Below are 19,016 nucleotides of genomic sequence, written 5' to 3'. Positions count from 1 at the left end.
TGAATGACAAGCTATATTCAGTGATCGGTGATCACTAGAAATGGAAGAGAATGAAAAAGATAATATGAAGATGGAAATAATTTAATTTGTTTTAAAGGTGGAAAGAAGGTACGTAGACAATGAATGACTGTCTACCAAGGAATTGAATAACAACTCTTTCAAATATACCAGTGGATCGTTTTATTAACATCAGCCAGCACAACCATTCATCGTAGGAGCGAATTGTTGTTGTCTCTAATTTGTTACATCATCGACTGCAAATGACAATCTTATGAGTGACCTCGTAACAACAACTATCTTAATTTTTGTCATTTGGCAAATTAGCTCTAGCATAAATATAGGCTTCTAAGCTGCTGAAGAATTAATTTTATATTTTCAATTTTTAACCAAAAAGGTATACAATTAGAAAATATGACTATTTCTATCGCAAGAGAAGGCATGCGTTTCTGCAAGCAGCAGCTGGTCGATGAAAGAGAAAAAAAAAAAACTGAGCTAATCGAGGAAAAGCAGCTGTTGGAAAGATGATTATTCTTTCTTTGCTAGTTTCAAGAAATGGTCTTTTTTTTTTTGTTTTTATAGGTTAAAACATGTGAAAAGGGAAGATAACCGAAGAAACGACATCACATAGAAATTGTTGCACTGAATAGAAATTATGATGTCAAAAATGAGGAAAGATACTCGCTATCCAATCATAAAATATCAAATACAGATAGTGAAAGAAATGACAAGTAATGTATACGGGATGACAAGATCACTGACATGTTGCTTTGATTTTGTTGTGCGAGCTAGTTATACGACATACGATCAATTTATTTTGCCGTAACAAATAACGGACTGGAAGCTAAAGCGAAATGTAAATATTACTTTTGCGATGTAAGTTATTGTAACAGCTTTTCAAAAAATGTCTTTTTGCACATTGAAAGTTGAGAAATCAGAAATTAAGAGTAAGTAAGAAGTAGCACAGCAGTAGAATGCATTTGAAACTATCCAATGGTCACTGACAAGTTGCATCCGAAGAGAAAAATGGAGTTGGTTAGAGGAATGACTGAGAAGAGTTCACGTTATAGAAATGATCAGTTTAGATAGATACATGCAAAAAAAAAAAAAATAGATGCTTTTCGAAAATATATATTTTAAAAAAATTGATGCTCTATTTTTTGCTGAATCTATCTATCGACAAACACTACATATTAAGTAACAGAAGATAGATATGTGAAATAGTCATCAGTCATGGAGAAATTAAAAACCCATTGATGATTAGTTTGGTGACAAGTGGAAAGAAGATGGGGACAGGTGAATAGTTAGTTTCTCATATCGTTTGATATGATATGCGACAATATGTCATCTCAGTTAGAGGTGAGAAATGATGAACGCTTGAAGCTTAGACCATTCAGTAATTCGACTTGAGAGTTCTTTTCTCCAAATTTGTATATAACAAATAATATTAGGGAATTGTTGTCAATACAAACATTTCATCAATTTTCGTGTTGCTGCTGTTGCTATTGCTATTTGCTGATGACTATGTTGATGATGATGGTGATGACGATGATGATGATGATGAGGTAGGTTAACGGACGTTTATGACAAGGAAAGCTAACAGCACAATGGTACAGCAATATTGAAAAAACAGGATTGAACAGGACAAAAAGAATGCAATGGAATAGGAGATTGCGAGAGAAAATTTGCTGTGCTGTTAGAAACGGAACGTTGAAATTACGACAAATCAGCAGCAATATATTAATTGACGGAGGAATGAACTGGACGAGAATTATCAATGTGAAACACTGGGCTGATGCCATTGTCAGGCAAAAGGATATAGTAGTGAAAGGAACAGTTATTGAGCATCAGAGGTAGTGAGCGATATGTCCTATTCAAAAAGTTCAATTTTAAGTTGGAATTAAACTTTTGAGCTGGACCAATTACTGTCATTACCATTTCCAATCAATCTTTTCTATCTTACATACAACAAAAAACTCGACGGAATAAGCATCGCCTTGAACTTTTGTATAATTTTTCACAGAGGAAGAACAGAGAATAAGGAAGCAGCCAGCAAAAGTGATGCTATTTGTCGCGTTTTATTGCTTAAACTCTAGCAGCAACACTTTTGCAAAGTTCCATTTTATTTTTCAAAAAAAAAACCTTCGATGAATCAATCGTCTCTATTTGAAAGTATGACTGAGCAAGAATGTTATTTATACATATATATATATATAATATATATATATATGCAACGGTTCTGTACATACGACTAAGCGTACATAAGTGGCTCTCTGGGAACACTGTCATCTTTCGAGTGCTGTCCTCCGTTTGGAATGATAGAATCGGAGCAAATAGCAGAGTACGCAAAACTTACACCTAACTAGTAATTCATTTCTGCAATGTATATGATCACATGTATCTTCAGATAATATGTATGTAAATATCATCAATTTTTTATAAGCTGACATCATTTTCCAGAACTTTAAAAAAGGTTTCATCACAAAATGTAAGATGTAATTCAATTAACTTCGGACAAAGTACAACAGGAGTGGATGGCAAAATCGCCAGAATGAGGAAAACCTGGGAGAGATATGTAAATCGAAAAAAACAGTTAAAGTATATTAGACAAACAAATGTTTGTATAGGAAGACTGAAATTTAAAATGATTTAAATGTACATGATCTGCTGGTCAAAGCGACAAAGCTAATATTTACATACAGATTATCTGAAGATACATGCGAGAAAGTTTGGGTGACAGAAGTGAGAGTGTAATGTTTAAGCCATATGACTGAAAGTTTCAATTGTGCTTATACTTTGCTTAGTACTTTACTGACTTGTGTGGTAGAAATAGTGCCAAGAATGTCTCACCATGAAATTGGTACTGAGGGGATTTTGTTTTCAGTTATTATGTTTTGTTGCACCCACGAAAAACAGTTCCATTTTCGAGTCTTTACTCATAGATAAAAGAGTACGCAGCAATCCAATTTCCATCTTTAAAAATTAAAACTTTTCTTAATTAACGAACACAAATTTAGTTTTTTACCGAATGAACACTGCCACCCAGACATTACTACTCTTTTCGATGCTAATATCTCAAGAATCAATTTCTTTACAAAACACAAAGACCACCGATCCAATGCATAAAGACAGAAATCTACACTGTGGATTCTTCCAACGTTTTCAATTTATTAAATGTAAGTATTAAAATCACTACATTGTAAGTATATCCACTGATAACATTTCAATTTAATACACAAATTTTCGCATAAGAACAAATTAATGCTATATAGCGCTGAAAACTTTGTACAAATGTGACAGTTATTTATAGAAAAGTACAAATATTTAAATCAACTAGTACAATTATCATCGTATATATGACAATACAAGTGGGTCGAGACAACAGATCGTCGTCATTTATCTTTTACAAGTTTCATTGAGATAACTCAGTGAAATAATTCTTACACAAAATATTTGCCACAATGGACAAAGTGTTCAAGATTAAAGTGTTCACAGCCGGAAATTGGCAAACAGCCAGACAAGAGGCTTAGAAAACCTCATTAGCTTTCATTCAACACGAATTCGTCGGTTGCCAGAATTAACAATCAACCGTTGTGTCATTTCCTTCTAAAACATTCGTTTATCCCGCATATACAAAAAATATGCGAAATCTCAAAAATTAATGCTAATTCAACCCGAGCATTTCTAATTCCTATTCTGTAATAAAGTATAAAAAAAAAAAAAAAAAAAACTTGCCAGCGCATCTAACTCACGTGATGAAACCATTTGATGTTCAGTGATAAAATAGTAAAAATGTTTGTATAAAGTGTTTGCGTGAGGCTCCTAAAAGGATAGCATAAATACCATATTTTGGAACATTATAATCAATACAGACATTTGTATTATAAATTACTTCTAGGTACTGTTGAAAAAGAACTCACAGCTCCTAATTGTGATAACCGATCGAAGTGGTGTATATAAATATGAACAAAGACTCGGAACAATCTTGTCAGTATCTTTTTACATGTTTGTCGAAAATCTCGCGGGAATGGAACCTCTGCAAAATACGAAACATCTGAGTTATAGCCACTACGCAAAGCTAAAACGGTGCCGATTCAACCCAGATTCAATATAATCGTCCAAATTCTGCAATCTCTTGACCAAATTAATGTTTGTTACTAACAAAAATTAATACCAGTATTAGAAGGAAAAATAGTTTCATTATTTATTCGTATCTCAATCCAGTCCATGAGAAGATATATATATTCAGGTGCAGGTAATCTTGTTGGCTTTTTATAACTGACACCATCCTGCCAAAGATATTCATATCTGCAATGAAAAAAAAATCACAATTTCGGTTCTGAGAAAAGAAATAAGAGAAAATATAAATCGAATCCACACTTAATTCTATCACTATTCTGACACACGATGACCTCAACATTGCCTAAGACTCAAAAATTCTAAACTGCAACATTACCACCATGACTTCTTTTTGACTTAACTAGCTACTAATACTTATAACAGTCGATAATCAATCATCAATCCTCAATATTTTCTTTTAACACAAGAGTGAAAATTAATTACCGAGACCCACCACTCATTGTAGGGCAAGATTTCGCTGTACAAACATCCGATATTATACCATACAAAAGATTTATTCGGTTGAAAAAGTCCACCGCTGCAATTTACACATTTACTCACACCATTAAATGCAACTGTAGACAAAATGTTCAATTATTGCAAAACTTACTGTGAACAGCTAACCAGTCTTCGAAATTCTCGTTAGGTGGTAATCGAACAGCTGCTTTTAAATCTAAACCCGAATGGAGCGTAGCTTGAGCCTGTTTATGCAGGTTATAACGCAACGTTCCAACTGGAAATTTTTTCTTCGGCCGGAATGTCTGCAAATTTGCCAAGAAACAGTCCGTGCACAATGTTTCTCAAGATTAGTTTTGAGGACTACGAACATACGAAATTGCATCCATCGCAACTGAAGCGCTATTCATTTCCAGCATAACTCATGACTTGTTCAATCGATTCTCTAATAAAAACTTATTTTGTTAATGGTCTTCTCTTTCCTGAGAAGCGCCCACAGCGAAACATTTAAATGTAATCTATGAATATGTCATAAAAACAACTTCGCTTCAGCGTGCTTCACGAAGACCACTAAATAAACGAACCTTATCCTTATTCATCTGCAAAAAATCCAGGAAACTTGACATAGTGGTTAGCTATTAGGAAATCGTATCACTGTTTTGTCACCAATTCAATAAAAATTCATGAACTTGATCTAAGAATAGAAATACGTGGGAGTGCTGATATATTCGTTCAGTTAATAATTCTGCCTGCGAACCTTTTCTTAATGCCGATGCAGTGCGTGCAACTGCACGTCAACACACTACCAGATGGCCACAGCTTCTACCTTTAAACCAGGACAGTTTAGTACTGAAAGTGCAATGAAAAGCAATACTCCTTTTTCATATCTTTATTAACATCCTCATACGTCCGTCTTAATGCACTTTAATCCAGAAAAACCCTTAGCTCGAGCTATCTATCAACATGGTGGCTCTCTTCAATATCCAAACTAATCCCTGCAACCAAACAGAAAGTCATCGACGTCAAGTTTCATTCCGTTAACATGCAAATACGAATATATGTGACTTCAGTTTGTCATCATCTTATTTAGTACCAGAATAAGATGACAAAGCCATCTCTTCTCACCCTGATCTTACCCACCCCTCTCCACCCCTTGTATTCCCATCTCACCACGCCTACCTCTAACCTGGCTTGGAGACCTGTTTTAATGCGGAGCTTAATGCAAATCCTGGTCCACCTGTTTCATTTTAGACATACGGAATGTAGTTCTGATGTCCCACAGTGCATTCGAGATATGTGGGGTCTGTTTGTTGCATTCCCGAATGTGTCACCCAATGCTTTGAATTCTCAAGGTGACCTGTCCCTTACTTAACTAAGCAGAGGATAAGGCGTGATACGATGCCTTCGGATGTCTGGCAAACTATGATCTCCATCAGTGATGGAAGGTATTGCTTGAAGTTGAATAATTCAGTCGTTTTTTGTCGTCTTCACGCTACGATTATGTGCAAAAAAATCCACTTCCAAACCCCTAACAGTCCTGATAACTTCTCTGTCTACTGGTTGATCTTATCTTGATTTGTTTTACACTGAATTATATGTAACTCGTGTCAGTGCAACTGGGCGATATTAGTTTATTATACTAGAAAAACAATCATTACAAGTACGATTAGATAATAAAATGCAAAGCAATTAATGCAGTGTTAGATGGAGGAAACAACAATCACCTATTTACTACCGGGTAGACTTTTAAGACTTTTTAGTGGAACTGCCTACAAGTAGAACATTCACCACAAAAACGTATATTAAAACATTTATGCCGTTAAGGCCCAAGGCCTTGAATGATTCTAGTCGAGGTGAAATTGATTCAATACACCCATCAATATAATACCAATCAAAAAACATATCCACTGTAAAATATTTTGCCTGAAATTGTACCAAGTGATTACTTGGTTGAATGGATGAAGAACAATGTCCTACAGGAATTCACACATATTCAACGAATTTTTTGAGTAGAACTGTTCGGAAGGTCGCTAACTGTTCAAAATATTAGTTCTTTTGGAATCTCAACTGGTTACTGAGCTAACATTTATATCCAATCAAAGCTATAATCCGAAAAAAAAAAAAAAAACAGCTAATTCAGGAGGTAGAGTGTTCCCTGGTCGATAGTAGTAATAAATTGATACCTTGAATCGGTCTCTTTCATTAGTTCAGGCAGTATTTGGGCGAGGGCAATATTGATAAAACCACCGGCCGTAAATGGCAGAATGTTCTGAGATGCTTCATTCTTTGTGCATTCGGTGTGCAAGAATAACGCTGTGTATGCTCCTAGAGCTCCACCAACTGCGGTCAACAACTGTAATTGTAGGACCAGTCGTAATTTTGTTTGAAACCGATTAACAATTTTAAAAGCGGCTTTTTTCATGTCTTTATCATACATTGTTTTCATGAAGAATTTCATATTTCTCAAAGATATCTTCAAAACATCTAAACGAATGACTAACCTGAGCTCGTACGGCAGACCATCTGTTGAAATCTGCGCGAAGTAAGATGGCAAAGTCGCTAATTTCATGGGGTAGCTCGTGGATAACTATTGAGAATGTTGTCAACAAGCCAAGCTGCAGACAATGAGTTTCAGTTTTATAGCTCTATTAGTAATATTTTGTTTAAGATAACTAAGCTTAAATTGACTACAATTATGAACTCTTTATAGAAAAGTAATTCAATCATCACGGGAATCAACTCGATTAATATAAAATTAATATAAATGTTAGTATGAAATATTATATTAGTATTAAAATTAATATTAATATGAAATATGAAATATTATATTAGTATAAATATAAAATAAGCAATAAAATATAGCAACAGTAATAAGCAAGAAATATTAGTAAGTATTATGACATTCCCGAAATATGTCGGTTAAATCAGGCTCTCAAATTTTGTGTCTTCGCCAATTCTATCAACTTTTTTTTTCTCTTTTATAAATGGTTGGTATAAATTTGGATCTTTTATTAAAAAACTTTCATAAATATATTTTTGCAAACTTGTGGAAAAGAAAGTTATGAATCGGAGAAATTCAATGGCAACCTTCGTATCCATTAGAAAGGAACCTCCAACGGCTAAACCATGAGTGAAATTGTCCATAAAATTGGCGATAAGATTTAAAACAGCGCACATCTGCAGAAGTTTAAGAGATAAGTTCCTTAATTTCGATCTAATTTGGATTTTAACACAGAAATCATCTTATGCTGTTCTCGGCTTTTGGAGACAAAAATTGAAAATTAAGATAGTCCTCTCTGTAAGGGATTACATAATTATTACATTCATCGATAAAATATTTCCTTTAAATAAACTTGTTAGCCAAATTCAAATTTTTAAAAGAACCCACCCTACGTTGACTAAATTCATTTGTTGAACAGAACTTCTCCAGTATAAAGCAAAACAAAACACCCGCTGTTGTCCAGACACCTGCTATCAATCTATCCACTAGAATATAAAAATTATATTGCTACTTATTTATATACTGCTCTGTATTATTAAGACTAAATAATCACAAATGAAAAAAAAAACCAACCTTGAGCATCTGCCCAAACAGTTGGAAGTAAATGCAGGAAGACATCACCAATCAAACTTCCAACAGTGAAACTCAGTAGAAGATGTAAGCTTCGGCGACCATCTGAAATAACACATTGCGAAGAACAGAAATCTCACAAGAATAGCATGCACAAATACTTATTGACTCTCAGTATGATTCAACAGATCATTTTTAGCTCAGTAATTTAGGGAATTCTTATTACTCATAGATTTGAAAGTTGCATTAGGAACTGCATGGCTAGAGAAAATTCGTTTTCATTTTCGATACATCCTGAAGAATATACTTTTGACCCACAAAAAACTTACAGTTTGATTGCAGAAACTCAGTGAAATCATGTGGTAAAATAAATGCAGGAATAACGCCGCATGCAATGATGCAAATGCAACCAAGTGCTGTCCACAGGCAAGTATCCCATGAAATCAATTCCTTACCACTTTTTTTTGCTATATGTTGCAGAAGTTCCCTTTCTTCTTGCAATTCTTCTGCATGTCTACAAATTAGTTAGAAAAAGTTAATTATAAAAAAATACTGAAAGTGAAAATTTTTGTCATACCCAAGTGTGAGTTATCACTCTAGAATCAATGCTAAGCTGAATTTAGATTGATTACAATGTTGACTTGTATTGTTAGTGATTAGCAGTCAATGCTGAATAAAGAAATAACTAATAACACTTTTTAATAACGATTAATTTGTACTGTCATTCTTAAAAGTAATAGGTGTTACTTTTGTTCCAATCGTCTCGAAAAAGCAACGATACGGCCATCCGGGTCAACCAATGTGTCAGATGGTATCTCACCATGGGTGTTTAGGTCTTCACCAGTTTTTTCGAGAGTAGTGGGATGCATTTTTGGCAATACATCATTACCGCCAATATCAGGCGCTGGTAGCTGATCCAGCTCTGAAATATACAAATATAAATATTACAAGAAATTTTATGAGTTAATCGTTTAAATTTCATTCCAGACTTATTTTATAAAAGTTTTTTTTTTCTTTTTTTAACGAGTGCATTTTTCACTCATATCAATCGTTCATTAGTGAACATCTTTTCGGCTTTATATTAACCCAGATTACTAGATTACAGAAGAGGTAGAAACAGACATCTTTTCTGCTTAAAGCATTTCCACCTCTATCAATAGAAAATGTTTAGCACAACAATAGAACGTAAAATTTACAAATAAACGTAACTCTCTTAATCTAAGATTTATCCGATTATACCTAATATGCGTAATTGATATATATATATATAACCCTACACGCCATAAATTTAATCAAAAAATGAAAAAATCGATTACGTTGTTCGAGAAATATTTGTTGAGCACTTGTGGCACATAATAATACAGCAATGGATAATAGTAGTTGTAAAACTGATCGGCTTGCCATACCCACTGAATGTATAGATTTTAACTTTATTTCAAATTCTTTTATCTTACCGCATGCAATTCGAAAAGATTTCTTATACACAATGTTTCATAATCCTCTTTGTAACAACTTTTGGATGTAAAAAAAATAGTGAAACTTTAAGTGTATCCAAATGAAGAGTTAAGAGGAGTTGGAGAAGATATGAGTGAAGAACATTGGCTATTAGATGCCTGAGATATCTCTTCCGAGAAATGATAATAGCATTCGTGTCTATCAGGAAATCCGGTGCACAGATTGGAAGCCGTGGAAAACAGATGGCAAGAGGACGAGAAAAATTCCGCAGTGCATGGAATAATGGATGGCTACGAATTGGAAGCCGAGAGGTCAGCATGAAATAGGTTTTTTTACAACGAGTACTGACCGAAAGATTGCAATGAAGGTGATCGAGGGGTTAATTAGAACAAAAGGAGAAAAGGTGGTAAATTGAAATGGGAGAAGAATAAGGTCATTTAGATTTTTATGTGAAGGACAGCACTATGAAGAAATGTCTTTGCAGAAGATTGGTTTCATTTTAGATTAGAAACAAGTTTTTCGAAAGAAGCAAAACAGGATGCTCGATCAGTATAGTAGATGGATAGTACCTTCACTCCTCTTAAACTTAAACCTAAGGACAAAATTTCCTTCTATCCATCAACAATATAACAACAACAATTTCGGTCCACTCCTTGCACTCATGCGTGCATAAAGCGTCAAGGTTAGCGTTTCGTGCTGCACACTGCGTTGCGTTGCGTTGCGATCCGTAATAAAACGCATTCAGAAGATCTCAAGTCAACATTTTGTCACATAGAAGGGATATGATCATTCTCTACAACGTTCTGATTGTAATGCTCAAATTGAAATAATTAATGGTGCACAACGTTGCATGCAGTAACGTATTCAAAACAAAACAACCAGCGCAAACAGTACAAGTATCATTGTCATCCAAACATGGCGGAAAGTATAAAAAGACTCCGACTGGAGTATTCTTCTTTCAGTGAGTTTTTTTGGCACACCCAGATGGTTATGTATGATACGGCATAATATGTAATATGGGGTGCAATTTATCTGCCCGTTCTGACAATGAAACCAGTTTCTTCAGTTTTGAAACATATCGAAAATAGAAAAGGTTGTAGGAAGCAGAAAGAAAACAACACATCATTTCATTTCATATATGATAGTCATCAGAGTGTTTCATCTAAAATTTACTCTTTGTATTCGCTAATACAGCAGCATTTATCAGTGTAGCTAAATTCTTAGTATTATTAACTCAGTTCTGCAAAATTTCAGTTCATCTTATCTAGTTAACAAGAACAGAATCATCGGGACTTAGTTAAATCTTTGAGGATGGATTTATTCTGCTCATTTCTCTTCCGAACTTTCTATTAATTAACTTTATGAGGTCGAATAGTGGTACTGCCAACTCATTTGCTAAATTAGTAATGAATTAAGATAACTAAGTACACCATTATTGTGTGCATCATATAACAGGAAGAAAGGACAGATTTGAAATGGAGCAGAGCAGTGAGACGAGATTAAATAGAAAGGAATATAAAGGAAGGAAGAGGAGGAGGATTGGAGGATCGGATAAGAAGGACAGCTGAGATGAAGAGGGGCGATAAGCTAACTAACTTCAGATGACGACGACAGGTGTACGCGATATGAAGAGTGGTGTTGGAGAAGAGGACGTGAAATGCTGTAATGTTAAGTTCCTGATAGAACACGACTACCTACCGTTTCCGATCGAGGAACATAAGGAGAGGGAAAAAGAGAGAAGTCGGAGAAAGACGGACTCACAACATAACACAACACAACACATCACTTGTCTGTATTCGAAATAACACGAAGAAATTTGAAAATTCCGGTTATCGTTCAGACCAATTAAGCTATTGTTATTATTGTATGCACACATATGCTCACTCTTGTAAAAATAGTTGAGAAAAGAAGTCGATTATATTTGCTGTCTTATTCAATGAATCAATTGTAGCATACTAATTTGATGTTCATCAACAGTGTCGTGAAACCTCAAACTTGGGTAATTAAACCGACAAATCAATATTATAACAATGCGTAACGAAGGATATAATTATAAAACATTAAAATGATATCAAAACCACCCCAAAATGCAGAAAGAACAACCGTATGGAGGACGATTGTTTGTATGCAGAACTGAACTGACCAGATATCCGGCAGAGGATATTTAACTGATGTGAAACAAAGACTGCTAATAAAGGGTTTTGCTAACAAAGGGTTTTTGTTGTGTGAGGAAAAGGAATTAGATAAGAGGAATTTGTTAGTTTTGAATATAATAATTTAAATATTTCGTCTTTCACGACAAACAGTGTCACACGAAACCTTTCCCTTCTATAATTCAATGTAATTAGGGTTGAAAGCTTCCAGGAAATTGGTTCAAAGATCGATGATCAGATTACTAAAATGTTAATCCAACCTAATGCAATACTGCAATATTTTGGTACCATTTTTTACATGAAACATGATCTCTAAAATTGAAATAAGTATACAGAAAATAGAGCTGATTTAACAATCAACAAGATTTCTACCTACCCTTTTCTTTATATCTCATTCACTCTACGTAACAAATATAAAACAAAGAATAATCAAGATGCATTACTGTTGATGTATGTATATACCTGAGTCCATAATTCAGTCATTGACACAGAACAAAAAAGGGAACTAACTAATATTCTCCTTTCATTGTAGTAAATTTTCCCTCCTACCTCTCCTTATCATACTACTCCGTAGCACACTAGCAAGATTGTCGAGAGACTCTGAGAGACAATACATCAAGTTAAGATTGTTCGGGAATGACCAGTTAAAATACATTTCCTTCCAGCCATATCGGAAATTGTGGCATGCAGATTTCTACATTTTTCACATTCATCTTGAAACTTCGATTCACCTTCGTTAACCAGATCATCATCTCCCACTGCACTGTTCTTATTTAGTTCAAGTGTAAGAGATATTGTGGGAAGGAGGCTTTCCTCAAGTTTTGAACATTTGACATAACTACTGGCATATACAATGCGATTTCTCTTTCAATTCTTCTGCATTCTTGCCCTTAAACAAGAAATAAAGTCATCATTTCTCGTTTAATTTTCCCAGCGGAATGCTAGTGCAGCTGTCCTAATAAAATCTTTATTTACAGAACTGTAACAAGTGAATGAACAATAATTTTATGTGAAAGTAAAGTGCGGTGAGCTTATGAGAAATATTCATTTGCATACAATAGCAAAAACTATTCTAATATCCACAAATCAAAAACCGGTGAATGAGCAAATAATTATAATACACTGATTGTTATCATAGAATGATCGAACGCGCGACCAACATTACCAGTGCACTGAGGACACCTGCAACGGACCACATCCTAATCATAATAAGAATGAACTTTTTAAATATCCTTAGAAGGAACATTAACAAGCCGTAGAACTGAAGTAAACTGTTATCCAGATGATACTATGTGCCTCTTTCGGAATGCAAATGCCTTTCCGTGTTTGACCTGCAGTTGTGCTATAATCAGTGATGTTACTCATTTAATAATTAGACCTAACTATTCCTGCAACTCTACTAAAATTCACAGCTATTTTTTGGAACTTAAAGGAAAAATTGAATATATAGGAAATAAAAATAGATAAAAAAATACTGCTACCCGTAACAGGTAAAGTAACAAGCCAAGACAACGATATATTCCGGAAAGTAGACCACTTGACAGAGCCGCTCGCCTGTATCACACCAACTGCTACCACACTACCAACCTGAATATTATAAAGACTTACCAAAATGATTTATGTGCTTCATATCTCAAGAAGTAGCACCACAACACTACTAAATCTGATACATATGCAAAATAAACTTTCCAGTTAGACGGACAGTTGCAACAAAAAACACAATAAATGAAACCTTGCATTGTGTGGAGCTTACTGGAAGACCAAATTTGCTTGAAGCTAACACTGTTACAGCAGCACCAAATTCGATTGCAAAACCACTGAAATTAAAATGCCATATTAAAGTTTGTTTTAAAATAATGAAGTTGAAATGAGATATTTAAATTTCATAAAATTGTAGGAAATGCGGTATTAATGAACGGTATTGCCAATATTAAATCAATAAAAGAGTCCTCTTGTTCTACCTTGGAGGTGTAATTTTGGTGAGATTCTCACCAACCGTATAGATAACCCGATGCCCCAATACCCAAAGACCAACACACATGCCACAAGCACCGTAAAGCAAAAGCCAAACAGGTGTTGTAGATCGTTGCATCACTGAATTCTCCTTATAAATAGCATACAGTGACACCAGCGGAGCAATTGCGTTGCTAAACAATTTTTGAAATGAGGGGTAAAAGTTTAAAAATTCGACTTTCTACAAGTAAAATCACGCATAATAAACAAAATTTCGAAGAAAATCTGAACTTCTGAACTTTACTAATAAAACCATTTAATACATATCCGTCTCAGTTGAACGCATCAAAAATTACAGAAATTTATTAAAAGTTAACAAGCTGTATACCGATATGGATTTCATCGAATTTAAGAACTGTACAAAATTTTAAATGAAATGGTCACACCTTACATCGTTGCCTCCGTGAGCGAAACCAGCGAAGCAAGCTGTAAGCACCTGAAGGAAACTGAACAACTGAGATGCTTGCGGATCCTCCGGTTTGGAAGAACGAAAAAAGGTTTCGATACTTCTTGTTGGTCGTACCATATTTGTGCCCAAACCATGGTGTCCGTCGGTGTTACTTGTTTGAAGATTGTTGGATACCACTCCACTTTCCTCCTCTACCATAATAGTGATATTAGTATTGCTATCATTGTTGTTTAACAAATCAACAGATATTTCAGCTAACTGTTGTTCTCCGCTACTAGTTGGTCCCAGTGTCAGATGCTTTCCGTCTTCATAATGCAACAGTGAACGTGCATCTGGAACAACAGCAGCATTTCCAACTAAACAGCTACTTTGAAATAAAGCCTGGTATGGATAAAAATCGATCCCTTTTTTTATTTTAGATGTACATCATATTTTTTAGTTTTTCGACGTCATTATGTGCTTCTCTTTCATTCTTAGTTCTTGGACTGAATCGCCCATTTTTTTATAGCCACTATAGAGAGAGCCTGCATTAAAGCTTATTAGGTTCCATCTAAACAGAAATTGAAACCGAAGTGATAACCCAGAAATAGCGAATCAAGCAGAGCCGGTTTAGTAAGCTTTCTGCAGCTTCTGTTAACAACAAAATGCTTCAAGAAATCGCAAAAAATATTTTAAAAAAATAAAAATCAATCAGCGCAAGAACAAAATCTATGCTTCGAATTCAGCGTCCATTACCGTTTTTGAAAATTTTAACACCTATTTCAAACGTAGGGGTCCTTATACGAAATCTCTATATCACTTTAATTCCCATATAAAATGTTAAAAATCTTGGCCTGCAAATACTTGACTAAATGCACTTACATGTTAGCTGATAACGAGTATTACAGCAGAGAAAAGCATTAATATGAGAATAACAAGATTTTTACCAGTTACTATTTCTTACTTCGGATTATTATGCCAGAAACTCAATCTGCCTACTTCACTTTTGCTTCAAACAAACATGCAGAATCTCTCATACAAAATTCTGAATCTAGTTTTAAAAAATATATTTTATATATTCTCTGAAATGAATATTCACTATATTTTGAAACACTGTTTTAACAAAAGTATGGTTAACAGTTGACTGGTGTTTTGCCAAATTTCAAAACAGGGTTAGGAAACGAACTAGAAGGAAACATTCAAATCATTTCACTTGATCCCTTCAGTGATGTTTCGTCCAAGCAACACTATACTTGCGGAAGTGCTTTCAATTCTTTTATAAGAATTTTACTAGTTGCATAATTTTAATATCGCCATAAAGAGAAACGCTCTTATGAAATCTAGCTTACGGTTCACGCCAATACACTTTAAAATTAAAATTCATTCTTGTTAACTTAACAACTTTGGAATGATTATTCACACATTCCAAAATTTGGCATTTTCAAGACAACAGAATGTGAATTAAACTAACTAGTGCATTGTCTAAGTAACACTAATGTAAAAAAATTTACAAATGCTGGAGACTAAAATAACAGGGTAAAAATAGCGAAGAATTATCTGATAAAAACTCTAAGAATTCAAAACATTCTCTTTATTCAATGACTAATTTTACAACTGGAAAATACCCATGGAAAAAATGTTCCAAAAAAAAAATCTTTTTTTTGCATGCCAAAGATGGCAGCATCAACTTTTGAGAAACAAGATGCTATGGTTGGAAAAATAATGAAATCCAAAAATTAATTCTATTACATCGATCTATGTTTTACATTAAAAACGCCTTACCTAAAATGCGCTTTTTCAGCTGCGGCGCCATAATAAAATGCACAAGCAATGCAACAACTGCTGCTACACTAAATGTTATAACCAGAACAACCCACGCCGGTATCTCGTCGAAGCCCAAAACTGCAAAAGTTATCACTAAGCCTTAAATTTCAATCCAATACAATATCTGCAAACAACGACTTTATTACAGATGTTTCACTTTTTTAAGAAATATGCAATATGCTTAAGTTCCTTGAGAGAGAAAAATCTTTTAACTAACAAAACTCTACTCGTGTCAAGAATTCTTGTGTCAGTGTTTGTAATGCATTAAAGAAGTATTATAGATTTGTAATAAAATTTAAAAGCAGCAAAGAGCAGAAGTTATGACAAACAAAATTTTGAAGCTATTAGTGATCAAATGCTTTCCTAAAAACATACATTCAGAACCATTGTACATAACGGCAAAAACGTTGACAGCTACGCAGATGAAATACAAAACAGGTAGAAGAATTAGACCACAGTGCAGAGGACGACGACGTCGCAACACAGCATGGTCAATGAAAGAATAAAAAAGAATTGAAACGATGCCCGAAAGCAACGGTGACAGAAACCATGAGATAACTGAAATAGATAACTCTGTAAATGTTCATCGTTCACAAACAAACCTAAAACTAATGAATTTGGATTTTAAAGACATTTTTCCAAATTAGTTACACATGTTACAACTGCAATTTTGTAAGCGAGACATAGGTCACAATGCGATTTCGTTCGGTATTCATAAATTCGAGATATGAAAATCTACTTTAAATCCAGTTTATTTTCGAAGCAAAAACGTTACCAACTGTGAGGATAATGAAGAAAAAAACCAAAGACTGGAAATTACTTTGGCACAGATGTGGCGTAACTCACATATGCGGATGACTGGCCACCATCGTATTCCCTGCGTACCACGGGCTAACAAAGAATAACCAAGAGTCGCTCCGACAATACTATGGGTCGTTGACACTGGTAGCTTCAAAAATGTTGCTATAAGCAACCACGCACCACATCCTGAAAAATTCCTTTGGTGCTTTAACTCAAATTTCAAATTTGAATTGCTTGGAAGGAAGAGTAAATTTGAATTTTAAAAGTATGTCTACGCAAAAAAGATTTATTAAAAGTATTGTGTTTCAAAATTATATTTCGAAGTTACTAAACAACGTCTAGACATAGCTTTGCGGTAAATAAATGAGCCAAAAAGTCGGATTTACAAATTTCAAAAACTCGACAGTCTATAAAATCTCTACCTGACAGTACGGAAATTTGGCCAAGCATAAGTTCGTTTTCACTACCATTGTAAACAGCCAAATCGATGACGCCTTTTCGCATAGTATCAGTAACTTGGTATCCCAACAAAGCTGCTCCAAGGGTTTCGAAAATGGAGGCCAATAAGTAAGCTTGCTGAAGAGTGAGCACCTGAAATTTCAAGCCATTCTGGATACAATGTTTCTTCTCCTGAATTATCTACCTTTCGCTTTTTGTATAGATTTATTTATCTTTTTATTTTTGGACACTAAAATCAAACCACTGAATCACTAATCCATTTATAAATGTCCAACATACCTTGCTTCCAACACTCGTCCCGAAAGAATTTGCTGTATCATTGGCACCAATAGCAAATGCAAGAATTGAAGCAATGAAAAAGCCAACGATGATCGTCCAGAACATCTCATTTTGGAACGCTTCTAATGTTTCTCGCATTGCACACTTTCTCAGAAAAATAATAATACGAATTCAATTTTTCTTTCAAGCAAGAATTCGACCACTGATATTATTAGAAGAGGAGAGCAGAACAACAACCACCACAAGGCACTGATAGCAGCTATTTAAAATAAATGCGCGAATAAACAGGCGACGCGCCTAAAAGACGCAGTTCCTACGTAAAGTAACGTACGTTCTTTACAGTCGAGTTTCTCCGACTCGTACCCCTGCAAATATAAGGATCAAACGATATCTCTCATTGATTAATATCAATAATTAGGTAATTGAATTCAATATCATTGATTAATATTGATTAATATTAAATTCAATATCAATAATTAAGTAATTGTCAAAATGGATATATCTCACATCTTAAAAATGAGAAACGAGTGAAATAAAAGTCTCCGAGTATAATTGCTTTCCTGGTAGAGGAAAACAAGGAAACATTTGCAAAGGAATTTTATAAGACATAAGCAATGCAATGTTTCAAATGCCCACTGAATAGCTAACAGTCAGTACTGAGCAAAATACGATTCTGATGCATTACGTTTGGTTACTCAACTCTAGAGAAGTTCTGGATTGTTGAGATGTTTTCAAAACGAATATAAAATAACAGATCACCTGCATTGTTTTAAAGTGATGTTAAGCGAGAATGAAAACTATGTACGAAGTGTACGCGAAGAAGTGGCAACGCAGTGAAAAAAAAAAATATTTGACAAGAGATGTGAGCTAGGAAACGGAAATCGAGAGACCTGACGAAATTTTGCAGAGGTGGAGCTCAAAGATCAACCAATCACATGGAGAAAAAGAAAAGAGAAGAGGAAGCGAGACCGAAATTACTGTTCAAAAAGACCGAACAAGGAATTTTAAACTTTTCTCATTAGCTTAGTCTATTAGTTAATAAACCATATAAAACATAAATACAGTACCAGTAGAGCAAAGCTGTCATTAAATATTACTATTCAATTCACGACTAACAAAGGACGAAGAAGCAGACAAGGTAAGACTGGTATCACATGATGCAATAACTACATCGACAACAGTAGATGCGCCCGACAAATAGATGGGGTGCACAAACTAAGGAATATAAATGACACTGAGGATGATTAATAATTAATTAACTCGTTTTGCGCTATAATATTTTAACCATATAAGAATTTTATCAAAGAAAGATGAGACGAATAGATAATAAAACAGTGAAACAGAAGCTAGAATAGAGATAATAAAAGGGAATCTCTCAATGCATGCTGACACCTCTGCGATCATCATCACCATCAAGGTTAGCTTTAAATCACATGAAGATGAGAAAATAGTACTTTACAAAAGAAAATATTCTATATAATCATTAAAGACTGACAGTAAA

At 34.4% G+C, this 19,016-nt stretch overlaps 3 protein-coding genes across 5 annotated transcripts; all 3 read right to left on the bottom strand.

The window, feature by feature from the left end:
- Positions 1–3,543: 3,543 nt before the first annotated feature.
- On the bottom strand, positions 3,544–5,198 carry Bma-mob-3 (Mob1/phocein family protein; the record flags this gene model as incomplete). Its single annotated transcript, XM_043073100.1, has 7 exons — positions 3,544–3,603; positions 3,733–3,819; positions 3,918–4,033; positions 4,172–4,305; positions 4,561–4,654; positions 4,727–4,877; positions 5,157–5,198. 7 exons carry the CDS (start codon positions 5,196–5,198, stop codon positions 3,544–3,546), a joined length of 684 nt encoding a protein of 227 aa, XP_042929034.1.
- A 1,218-nt stretch (positions 5,199–6,416) lies between these two features.
- Positions 6,417–9,547, bottom strand: Bma-zipt-13 (the record flags this gene model as incomplete). Of its 2 annotated transcripts, XM_001898453.2 has the most annotated exons (9): positions 6,417–6,495; positions 6,756–6,925; positions 7,074–7,187; positions 7,660–7,749; positions 7,961–8,058; positions 8,147–8,248; positions 8,473–8,657; positions 8,891–9,065; positions 9,460–9,547. In XM_001898453.2, the coding sequence occupies 9 exons, from the start codon at positions 9,545–9,547 to the stop codon at positions 6,417–6,419; spliced, it is 1,101 nt and encodes a 366-aa protein (XP_001898488.2). The 2 variants fall into 2 exon arrangements, with proteins under 2 accessions (XP_001898488.2, XP_042929033.1); XM_043073099.1 differs by lacking the exon at positions 9,460–9,547 and having other exon boundaries at positions 8,891–9,012.
- Positions 9,548–12,883: 3,336 nt separating this feature from the next.
- Bma-pitr-1 (Phosphate transporter family protein) lies at positions 12,884–17,653 on the bottom strand (the record flags this gene model as incomplete). Of its 2 annotated transcripts, none has more annotated exons than XM_043073098.1 (10): positions 12,884–12,933; positions 13,233–13,338; positions 13,484–13,568; positions 13,713–13,898; positions 14,151–14,505; positions 15,935–16,054; positions 16,352–16,534; positions 16,823–16,963; positions 17,200–17,368; positions 17,516–17,653. In XM_043073098.1, the coding sequence occupies 10 exons, from the start codon at positions 17,651–17,653 to the stop codon at positions 12,884–12,886; spliced, it is 1,533 nt and encodes a 510-aa protein (XP_042929032.1). The 2 variants fall into 2 exon arrangements, with proteins under 2 accessions (XP_042929032.1, XP_042929031.1); XM_043073097.1 differs by having other exon boundaries at positions 14,151–14,364.
- Positions 17,654–19,016: the final 1,363 nt, after the last annotated feature.

This window comes from Brugia malayi, assembly GCF_000002995.4.
Source record: "Brugia malayi strain FR3 genome assembly, contig: Bm_v4_ChrX_scaffold_001, whole genome shotgun sequence".
Taxonomy (NCBI): domain Eukaryota; kingdom Metazoa; phylum Nematoda; class Chromadorea; order Rhabditida; family Onchocercidae; genus Brugia; species Brugia malayi.
This window is presented reverse-complemented; position numbering and strand designations above follow the sequence as displayed.